We start from the raw sequence: 12099 nt of genomic DNA, 5'->3' as shown, positions 1-12099 counted from the left end.
GTTTTAGTTTTGATATTCACATTTGATGAGAAAAACGGGAAATAAATTGTTCCCGTGCATCGAAAAATCATAGAAACCGTCTTAACCGACAGCCGATAATTTCAATGCACTACACAACACACGGAATGAGGCTGCGAAAGCTGAACGTATTTTAACATTGAAAATTCCTTTCCCCAGGCAGACTCCCAAGCACAATGATCGAAGGAAGGTGTTTGTGATTCATTACGAAAGAAAGGTATTACGGTTGTACAATATTTATCCTTGATATTAACCCTCCCGTCTGTTGAATTCTCCCCATGCATGGACACCTGAACGACGAATCGTCCCCTCTCGATACTAAGAATGATATTATAATGATGTTTTACAAGTCCGAATCAGCTTGCTCGAGTTTAATCACGGATTGGCGCCGTTCGTTTTTTCTCTTTTTTTTCCAATCGCACGTGTCTTTCTCGCTCTAGTGCAATCTCGCACGAGCGGTTCGTTGTTCAACCGACTCGCGCGTCAACAAGACACTGTATTGCGAGGAAGGAGGCGAGAATCGTCATTGAGCAGTAACTACGCGGATTGCGTCTGTCTATCTTGACGAGAAGTGCTCAGCGGTGAATGTCTCGAAGATCAAAACCTTTTTTCGCTGTTCTAAATTCACACTAATTTGTCGCAATTAATTTCGTGTCGTAAATCACTGATTCCCTCGTAAATAAGAAACCTCGAATGGTCGTAAATAAAACTTAATTTCGGAACGATTCACACGATACACGCGGTTTTTTAGTGCGAGAAGTTTTTTTCTCTACTGTTTTAAAATTGCAAAAATTGTTATCCCGGATTCGTTGAAGGGCGATTGATTCAACTCGTTCGTGTGGTTCAACGCTCGTTACATCGCGGGGTTGCGATGTATTCAAAAATCGCTGATATACACGCGCATTGGAAGTAGCTACGCATAGGCGGTGAAGAGAGAGAGAGACTATAAGCTTCGCGCTCTGCGGGGCTTCTGTTTTCTCGCCGGTGGGGGCGTCCGCCTCGCGGGAGCGCCAAAGCTCACACGCACATCGCGGTATGTGAAGTGAAATTAGTGTAGTTGTATTGGTAAAACCGTGCTTCGAGCAACTCGTGTGATGATTCGAAGCTAGGAAAAACTCATAATAATAAACAGGACATCGGATGAAGAGAGAAACTGAAGAAAAAGGAAAAAAAGAACGGGAAAGAGAGACGGAAATTATAGTGAGCGCCAAAATTGCAATGTCAGAGAGATGGGCGAGGTAGCGCGCATTCGCGTCGATCGTAGTAATCTCGAACAGTTAAAAAAATATTCAAGCGAAATAACGCGATTATTCGGGGTTCGTTTGGCATTGGAGGATGAAACGAAATCAGAGACTCGGAGAACCGGCTGTGGCTCGATAAATTCTTCACCAAACGTAAATAATGATAAGGGTAGCGCGGGCAGTGGCAGCGGTTTGTTGTCAGAGTTGCTCGTCGTTTCGTGTGACAGGAGAAGTGACGAGTGTACGGGTGGGATCCATCGTGAGTTGCGGGATAATTGTGATACGAGGACGGTCGAGAGATCTGGCTCGTTGCGCAGACGGCATGAGAATGAAGTGGTCTTCGAGCTCGAGATATTGCCGTGTGCCTGTAGAGCTAGCCGTGGAGCTAGCTATTTCTCGGATCTCGCGACTTCGAGTGTAGTCTGTAATAGTAGTGGTGGCAGTGGTAATGATGGCAGTGGTGGTGGTAAAAACAAGCACGGAGACATTTGCGATTATGAGGAGCACGGAAACACCGCGGAAAAGGGTTGCGATATATCATCGCGTTTTGTCTCCGACATTGCTGCTAGGGTCCAGGTGAGTTTGGAATTGCATTCGTCGATTGTAACTGAACATTTTTTTCACGTTTTAAGCAATAAAAATAAAATATCAATTGTTACACAAATGTGAATCGTTTTGAGTTCGTTTCGGGTACTTCCACGAGTGCTCAAACTTGAATACATTTGTAAAATAATTATGGCCGTTTTTCGTCAATAGTTTCAACATAAGATGTGCTGAGTTTAAACTAAAAATTGCCAGCAATAAATTAAACGTTTTGGGAGGAAGCTTAGGTTAGGAGCGCTGTGATTTTTCCCCTTTTTCCGTACTTTTTCTGCACGAAATTCTAAATACCCAAACAAATTGAGTTGTGCAGGCATATGTTTTCCAGGATAATACTTTGATAAAATAATCGTTTTGGTTTGCTGTCATGTCGAAACTTTTTCATCGCAAGAATTTCGCTGCGTATTCGAGCAAAATTGTTTGCGACGAGAAAATTATGCCGTTCGTGCTCTGTGCTCTATTTTTTCATCAGTATGACTGACGCGTAAGAATGAACCGCACTGGTTTTTTTGTCACCGATTGCACACTGGACACTCAAGAAAATTCTTTTTCCACTTTTACGAAAACCAATGGTTTTTATTCGTTTTATCATTCGAGTTCATGTTGAAATACCGAATCGTAACCAATCGCGATACTACAGCGTACATCTTCCATTTTCTCGAATAACATTTATGTTTTGTGCTAGGTAACGGAATAAATGTATAACTTGAGTAGTTTAGTGGGATATTAGCTCTTGTGTATATGCGTATTTACATCATACGTCTTTCGCGACCGTAGACGCATATATTTTGTTATATGAATGTCGAAAGAAGAATTTAAACCAAGGTCGTAGTCCGCATCGTTCGATTGTATCGAAACTTAATCTCGTTAATTTGTATTGTGTATTAAGTACGTTTGTTCAAATTCAGGCTACAAATACATGTCAAGCTCTCCGCGTTAGGGACTCAGAACTCGCATCGAAATAAGAGTTTGCAGATCGAAAATAAGCGGACAAAAATGGAAAGAATTTTCAATAAATTCCAAGCATGTAAACTTCAGCGTCGTTTGGAAGTTGTGCGAGCGACTGGGGCCCCCTTTCCACCCGGACGAAGAAACGGAGAGAGATCCGTGTCAACAAACCTGAATCTGGCACGGCTTGCCATTGCTGCTTGCTTGTAAAGCTGCTGTATATGCCGCTGCTCGTTCGATTGCTCGCGCTAACTCTGAGCTGCCTCTCATCCATTATAATCGCCTATTGGCGTCTCCGTATACCATGGGAGCATCGCTCATCAAATCGAAATCACCGTTCATCATCTTCCCTACCCTCCTTTTACATACGATTCTTTGTAAGATCTTTCGTGAAAATAAATATGTAGATACTTCAAGTAGATTCGAGTAGATACAACGAATCCCAGTGAAACTAGTTTTTCGTCAGAAATTGTGAATACAAAAACAACGGTATCTCTCACAATCGGAAAAACATTAAATCTCATCGGTGAGTATTTGGAACCTTTTCAAAATTTTATTGAAAGAGCCCAAGTATATGTTACTCTTATGTTATAGCTCGGAGGATCTAGGATTTTACATTAACCCTTCGAGTGCACACTTATTGCGTCATCCATATGCTCATGGGGTCAAAACGACCCAGTGTGCGCACTTTAAGGGTTAAAAATGTATCTGTCGAAATGAAAAATCAATAGATTCACCAACGTCAGTGCTTTTTTTTTAACGTAGCACTATTGCTCTCTCGTAATATTTCTATCATTATCGTTAGTACCTATAGAGACGCGACAGTATCTTGACGCCAAGTATAGAAAAGAAATTTTTTTACTGATTTGTTGATTGAATGTTTTAGTGAACTTTGACTGACTTGAATATCAGAATACCTCAACGGTGATTCCAGGCCGAGTTGTTTGAATCTTCACCAAACAACAACGAAGTTTCGCATTGAGGAAAAGAATGATTGGAAAAAGGAATTATTGTGAAACTTGATGCCAATGAATCCTACATCCTGTCAATGGGGACTACGCTCAAGCGTCAATTCGGACTGGAGAATTCAATGCAAAAATGTATCTGCGTATGTGTATTTACATCGATTAATATACATGTTTATTTATTACATGAACCAACAGCAAAGGACTCTGTAACGATATACGTCGAAGCTTATGATGTGCGAGAGAGTTGCTGCATGAACGAGTAGCGATACTCAAGTCCGGTACACACACGTACCCACACACCTCACAATTCCGCCTTGTCGAGTTGTCTCGTGGGCGGCGGTACTTACGTTTCTCTCTGTCTGGGTTATCCACCGGTATCTTGTCGGTTATCCTACACATATATAGATGAATATATACTCGGTGGTTCGTAAAGGTTTCAATGCTTCGACGAGTGTTTACGCTCGCTCCACTTCTTCCTCAAATAATTCTTCTCCGCGCCGCGTCTCCCTCATTCTTCTTCGCCATGCCATCTTTCATTGTTCGTTCATCTTTCCTTTTTTCCTTCGCCTTCACCATCTCCTCTCCTTCCATTCTCGTTTTTTCGCTGAGCACAAAAACCTGCTGCGATCACGAGTTCCATTCATGCCCGAACACTCTCGTCCGCCTCCTGTACCCGGATCTCTATTTGCGCCAGCAATTTTTAGAAGATCGTTCCCTTCGGACCTCCTTTATGCCAATGATCCTAATCATCACACGCACGTCAGCACATCCAGTTTTCACCGGTGACAAATAAAATGAACGAGAAACCAAGACATTGGTAATTCTTTCGAACGAGCGCTACAAAATTTAGTTTTATCGCCTTAGGTGACCAACACATTTGTCTGTTCGAAGCACCTGCGGGCGGTGTGTATAATTTGTCTCAATCACTTGTCGCGATGTACGATGAATCATCGGTTTCTTGAGTTTGCATTTGGGAACCGATTATTTTTATTCAAGTAACATGGAAAGTTATCTCATTGGAAGGTCCAAGCTGTTATCCTGCGAAAATGAATACTGAATGGTTTTCCCTCTTTGGTTTATATTAAAGAGTTGAATTTTAATAAAATCCTCCGAAAATTTGATCGAATCGGAAGGATAACGATGCTAAGGATATTTTTGTGCAGAATTGTAATGACTCGACGATCCTTCCGAGCGTGACTTTAACTCTGAGGACACCTTATATAAACTCCTTCACGTCCTCCCGCGCCCGCGTATGTCCGGTTACATTCGGGTTATTAGGCTGTGGCCGCACCTTGTGAGCAAACGCGACAAGCAGCAGCCTCTTGGTATTCGCGATATTGAATTGTTGCACTTTAGGTTATAACGAATAGGCCGAAAGAGAAGAGAGATTGAAGAAGAGCGAATGGGGAGGTCGAGGGGGGAGTGAAACGCGATGCTTCTCGTTCCTATTCCGATAATTTACTGTGAGCGATGAATCCAATGGGAATTGTTGATTCTTCATTGCATTTTTCAATTAATCAACCTATTTTCGTAGAAATGTAGTAATTTATAAATGTGTGTTCGCCTGCGTTAGTTTTCCATAGAAGTTTTATTTACGTAATACTTAGCCGCGTTGCAATCTCGTGGAAACGAGGAAAAACAAAAAATCTGAGAGCGACTTTTCTTTTGGTCTGACCTGGAATGTCTTGCGATTTACCACCCCCGCAAGGCATAGTACTTATGTTTACGTGTATACAGTTAACAAACATCCATTCCTTGCGTGAACGAGTCTCACCTGAGCTCGGGTTTTTATGCATGTTTTTGAACAATATTCCGATAATTATCAAACCCGGATTGCCCCCTACGCCATTTAAGCGCTTAGTGCAGAAATCCGGTTATCGCCTTATTCTCCAATGATCGGCGTCATCCACTCGGTTTTCATATCTGAAAAATCTGACTTGAATCACAAACGACCTCATTTTTTCTTGTTACTCCCTTTTACATTACGACCGCATCCATTTTTTTTCATCCGCAAACGCGTGACTGCGATCTATCTAGGGTGCTATTACCAACGACACTCTAAGATTGTATCGTATCTTGATACAAATGAAGTCTCCATCAACAACCTCGTACTGATGGAGAACTTTGAAGGATAGAGTCCTGAATTTTCGTAACCTGGATGCACGTAACCTGAATACTTCATTTGGTACAGACTCGGTTATTGTGCTCTTGAAAATACTTCACTCCTTTAAAATTCAAACAAATATCTTCTGCTATCGATGGAATAGAAAATACGAAACAACTGCCTCTCTTACTGGTGGATAGGCGAGGTCGAACACTCAATTTTCTCCGAAGCTACTCGACTCTGCCAAAGATGGCCAAAACTCTACCGTTCGGGGATGATTGCATTCCGAAATGTTATTTTCTGAAATTTCTACCCAAGAAATAACGAAATATGACGTTTGCTCTTTTCTGTTTTAAAATGTAAGTTGTTTTTAAACATGAAAACTGCATCGTCCAGTTGAAATTCGATAAAATATTTAGACATGTTATCCATTTCGAAGAATATTTCCTGCAGACTAGCTAGGTTGTGAACACTTTCATACATGATGGAGTGCATCATAACGGTCTTGGAGAACAACGCGCGTGACCGGATCTCATTTCGTGACTTACACGATTCTATCGTCTCGACCCGCGCAGTAGACTTTGAAAAAACCTTCCTTTTCTCTTTTTCTATTCTTTTGATTATTCCCTTTTCCTTTTATCTTTCTGTCCCCTCCTTTCCTTTGCTTGAACAGAATTCATGGATCAGTTCACCGCCTTAATGGGTTCATTACTGTGAAATGGCAATCTTGAACAGACGATCTTCGATCCGATCTAGTGACGTTTTAAGACCGTTGCGCAGTGGCTTTAATGTATGCCTTCTAAGTATATTATATAGAATGGCTCATTCGAACGAAAAATTACTAACTTGTAACTAATGCAGGAAAAGACGTCAATCTAAAATGCAGTTAAGATTGAATGGATAATCCATGAAAGTTGGAATCACGAAGGACCTCAATCCACGTTGAGATATTATACTGAGGTTTTTTTTGAATTTTTTGTTCACACGTTTATGGGTTTTTTGAAAACTAGTAAAAATATCAAGGGAAAAAAAACAAAAGTCCACCTTATAGTTTTGTATGATCGAATAAAATTGTGGACGGATTGAAATCCTAATTGATGACCAGCATGCTGGACGTTGCATGCATACAAAGTGTAAAAGCCGAAGCTTGATCTGTATCAGTGTTGGAAATGATTGTATCAGAACCAACGAAAAACACGTTTTCTTACAAAATGACAACATATAATGAGCTGTAGGTTTCCTTTCTTTCTGTTACTTGAGATTAAAAAAGTGAGAATTGAAAAATTCCAACTTGCTGTGACTAATAGAAATATAATTTCTCTCGCCTCGAAACGATGCACAACAATTTGATGCTATTCAATTCTATTAGAGACGTTTCGAGTGGAAAGAAATCGGCAGAAGTGATCTCTGATATGGATCCAGACTGAAATGAGCCGCAACAAAATAACGTTTGTTGTCAATGTTTTCCTTCTCGGAATAATCATTTTTATTGTTGGGAAAGTGCTGCTAAAGACTCTTACGCCTGTGCTGCGGTTGTCAGGCTCATTTTAAGTGCTCCGAGTGGCAAGATCCGAGATTACGGATTAATTGGTATTCGTGACCAGCGGAGGGAGTAACGAATACTTAAGGCAGATATTGAGAGAAATAGCGTAAATTAAATCGTATTAGTGAAACGTCAAGTCCACCCCTCTCTAATGTTTTTTTTGTTTCATTACTCGCATGTCTTAGCATCCGGGACAAGGAGTAAATCAATTCGATGTGGATTCTGGCAGGCCTGTGTTACATGCCTACGTATAGGTTTTGACACGAGGCGCGCTTTTACACGCCACTTCGTCCAAGTGCACATTAGTCGTGGTTGTTGGTTAGCTTACCGTTGAAGAAGTGGGTTGCCTGGATTGTCGTTTTGTAGGCGTACCTACCAATCAATCGATGCAAATATAATGATTAAAAATAAAATGAAACGAAAAAAGACAACAGACGAACGTAAGGCGTCTGTTGTCTTTTTTCGTTTGCTCTGTTTCTGATCAAGCATGTTTTTCACATTGAAAAATTTTATTTTTGAAGTTTTCGATCAATCGATTCGATCTTTAAGTCTTTTCCGCCTTTGTACTAACATCAATCGGTTCTCTGTGATCGTGCAGTTCTGAAGTATCTTCATGATTTTTCATCCTGAGTGGTAGCTGGTGAATCATGTTCGAACTTTGCTGTCGTGCTTTGAACATAATTCTCATAATCAAGGCACTTTTTCAAAACTTGAGTAGAACCTCGGATATGGATTGGATTTTTGAACAAGAACATTTTTTTCTTGATAATTTTTTTTTCTGTTGGTCTCTTATCCGCGATCTCTTCGTAAAAGCTGTATCACAGAACTCTGTAGGTAAACCGTATGGATGCTGTAACAAAAGTTGAAACAAGTATATTTACTCCCTCAAATGGAAGTTCTGATAAAGGGTCACTCTCTTGTAACAAGCATTCCTCTGTGAGGTCCTGCAAAAGGCCTGAGTAATATCAAAAATAAGTTTCCCGATGAATTTACATTACATACTTTTATTACTTTCTTCTTCTTATCTTTGATATTCTGAACATCCAGTCGAAGTTGATCAGCACTATCAGGAACTCAAAAGACTGCTTTCAGTTGAGCAGTGGGTGAGCTTGAGATTTCAGCGACAGTTCAAACGATCGGGTACCATTCAACGTTAATCTGTATCATGCCCATAATAAAACTGTTTTCACCTTTTCCAGTAAACTAAGTTTTTGAAAATACTATTTCTTGTAACAAGCCCGAAGAGTGGCGGGTTACACCGCGCTGGAAGTTGTTGCATTAGCCGAAGGCTTTGATGCAACGAGTACGACAGCAAATATGTCGAAATGAAAGAGACAAACCCGCGATTCATAAAAACAGTATTTTTTTTTATTCCTGCTTCAGAAGTTCGATTGAAGATTCAAAAAATGTAAAAATTCTTACAGATTTCAATCTCTCTCTCTCTCTCTCTCTCGCTCCGAATTCTCACAATTTCTATTCTTATTTGCATTCTTGCTCTGTCTCTGGACCACTTTATAAATCAGCTCTCAACTCACGATTTCTTCTGGTCTGTAACTGTGTTTCAATATTGCATAGTCTTTTGTGAAGCCGGAATTCTGGTCTGGCTTCCTAATCTATAAGCGATCATAATGAAACATAATTCACTTCGAGTACGATTCCAACAGGCTTTTTCACTTTCTATAACTTTATTATATATTATTCTGTTTTTATTTTTCATCGTCATGAAAAATTGCTCGTTTTGTGTTGAATGCTATATTAAATGAACCATTTTCATTGCGCCCAAGGCATTTTGGATGTCGAGTTAGAACCGAAATCTGGTGGCAGCTTTGTCGGGCTCCGAATTTACGTTACTGGTCTGAATAGCAAATTTGTAATATTTTTAAGTTAATAAATTGTTCAACGGTTTTTTAAATCTTCATCATATTCCTAGCGAATGGAGGCGATCCATCAGTTTTACGATTCGTAAGATTCCTGTAACACACCTTCCTTCTTCATAGTGAAATTTTTGAGGAAAACAAACGTTGCACGATGTTCTTCATTTCCTCAAAAAACAAGGCTTCGGTTTTTCTTCAGGTGTGAATCGTTTCCGAGCATTCACGATCTTTTCCGTTCTCGTAGGTTTCGAACAAGTAGTGATAATCGTTCTTATTAGTGACGCTACGAATGTACATTATTGATGAAATTTACGACTTTATACCATTTCTTTTAATTCTTTTTTCACCAATTCATTCGTAGCAAAATGAACGTGTGAATAGTTTATTCGCAGCAGTTCTGCGAATAATACCTGTTCTGTCGTGCGGATGTAAGAGCATGACGAGAAGGAGAAAAAGAAAAAAGAAACAAATAAAAAGAAGGCGTAGCGCGTAAAACACCGGGTCAGGATTCCACAAGGCTTTACGCAATTCGTAGAAAGTCGCGCAGGTACGAGTTTTACGTACATAACGTGCGTAAAAGGTATACGCAGAGCCTCCTCTCGTGCGTACATAGCCTCGGGGCATATTCTATTTACAGGCAGTTTCAGAAACGGTGTTCAATTATATTTTGACGTAAATGAATAGGAAAAAATGATATTTTAAAACGTTTCAATGAAATACAAAGATATTTTTTACAACATTTTTTCCACCAATTGGTTTCGAGCAAAAACAAAATAATTTTCATTCATTTCCGAGGCTTCGTTTTCCTGGCAGACTTCAATATTTTTCGCTTCTTAAGAATTCCTTTCACGGTTATAGAAGCTCCAAATTTGCACGTATAAATCGAACACTCATCATGCTTATATCATGATAATTCAACACGCTCGTATCATGAAAAACTATCAATATTTGAACGAGCGAAAAGATACTTTCGCTATTAGATGTTTAGTATCGTAAATACTTTTTTGGTTAATTTAGATTTCCCTTTAAAGAAACCTGAATCTCAAGGAAAAAATTGAGTGCGAATAAGTCGATTCTGAGGACTTTCAAAGTGAAAGGCTTCAGCGGAAATGAAATAAACAATATTCCCAATTAAACGAAAACCGATAGAAAAATCGGAATATGTTATTTCTGCAAAATACCACTCATTTACCGCATCATTTTTCCTCCTATCGCCATACCGCGGAGTCAAGGTTTTTTGCGGGGAATACCAAAGACTGGCAACGAGTGTGAAATCGAAGTTCGCGTGTATATTATTCATCGTTTACAGAGGGACCTCGGGCCAAAGTACACGCGCCTCAAAGACGTCTGAAAATCCAATGGAAATTGGTATATATCTGTGTATTACGATCGAGAAGTGTGCAATTACTCGAGCATAAAGCGAGAGAGGCCTCTTATCGTATTGGACCTTTGCAACGGAGTAAGTGATTTATCGGGCACCCGATTTACGAGGACAAACACGTTCAGTAAACTCGTGATATTTTTAGACTATTTTCCGGATATAAAATATTCTTAAATTCAGCCCACTTCCCGAGAGGATTCTCACTGTACAATTTTGGGGTTATACAGATCGATTTATCGGATGTTTGAAAACGATCGACGTTTCCTCAAGGTTTTTTTCAAGGAAATGTAATTTGTATTTATGAAGCGATCTTTACATTCTACTTTCCTACAATTGAAAATAGTTATAGAAACGTGGTAAAATCCGATTCGTCTGTTTTACTACCGTGGGAGAGAATACGCTGACTCGGAGTTTGCAGAACTCTGCTTTAAATTCAGTTACTACTTTCAGGACATTTGACATTTTCAAATAAAAAATTTTTTGTCTACGCAAAATTTCTAAAGGTTATCCTCATCGGACCATGTGTCCCCGAAGCTTCTGGAATTTTCGATGTTGCATTTGAAATTATATAGCAATTTAAAAAATTCCTTTTTCGCGGTTTGCTAGAAATAGCCTGGAATGACTCGTGTATCTGGATAGAAAATAGAGGCAGACGGATTGCGTAATCCTCATACTTGTTACACGGCAGAGTTTAATAATTACATAACTGTTGTACACGTATTACGCAGCCTCGTACCGTATAAGGTGACGCTAATAGGGATATCCTTTTTCGATACAGCAAGTTACACGATTGTTCCGGTGCACCGACGCCAACCTTTTGTATTCTATATACATGCAATGGAAATCGTATGACTATGGATATAAAGGAGAAAAAGCACGGGAAGATTTTTCTATCTCTGTCCTACAATGACTCGTGGAGGGATGAGTTTTTTAATGCATAAAAAATGTCATTGTTTTGAAAGCTGAAAATTAGAAAAGACACCGAATCACGAGAATCTGACGGTCGGAAAAATCATCTCCATAATTCCTGTATTCATTCAAACATTAATAAATCAATAGCACGAGTCGATGAATAAATTTGTTATATTTTTACATTGAAAATATAACAAGTTTGGCAAAGTGATCGTGACAGAAAAGTCGTTTCTTCGTCTCCGCGATTCACACATTTGTCTTGCCTCCAGCAGAATTTGGTGTTTCCATACATCGAAGCTGCCTCGAATATGCTGCTCAGTGTATTTGAATTTTGTGCAAATGTTGCTATTTTTGAACGGAGTACAATAGTGCCCACACAACGGGGTTACGTCCGGGAACTTTTGCCTAACAGACCGAGTCAGTGTGGCACGTACTTACGGTTTTTAAACCGGTGTTCGTGGATACGGTCACTCCGATACGTTCTCCCATCTAACACGGATGGTGGAGCCT

At 39.8% G+C, this 12099-nt stretch overlaps 1 protein-coding gene across 2 annotated transcripts in view; it reads left to right on the top strand.

The window, feature by feature from the left end:
* Positions 1-101: 101 nt before the first annotated feature.
* Positions 102-12099, top strand: part of LOC122412707 (endoribonuclease rege-1-like) — a 54510-nt gene continuing 42512 nt past the window's right edge. The window contains exon 1 of one of the 2 annotated variants that reach the window (XM_043422446.1): positions 102-1835. In XM_043422446.1, the coding sequence (XP_043278381.1) occupies positions 1248-1835 (588 nt within the window). In that variant the 5' untranslated portion in view covers positions 102-1247. Of the gene's footprint in view, positions 1836-3742; positions 3916-12099 lie in introns of those variants that run through there. The other variant, XM_043422447.1, reaches the window with a different exon arrangement.

This window comes from Venturia canescens, chromosome 6 (assembly GCF_019457755.1).
Source record: "Venturia canescens isolate UGA chromosome 6, ASM1945775v1, whole genome shotgun sequence".
Classification (NCBI taxonomy): domain Eukaryota; kingdom Metazoa; phylum Arthropoda; class Insecta; order Hymenoptera; family Ichneumonidae; genus Venturia; species Venturia canescens.
The sequence above is the reverse complement of the archived record's forward strand: the minus strand, read 5'-3'. Positions and strand labels throughout refer to the sequence as shown.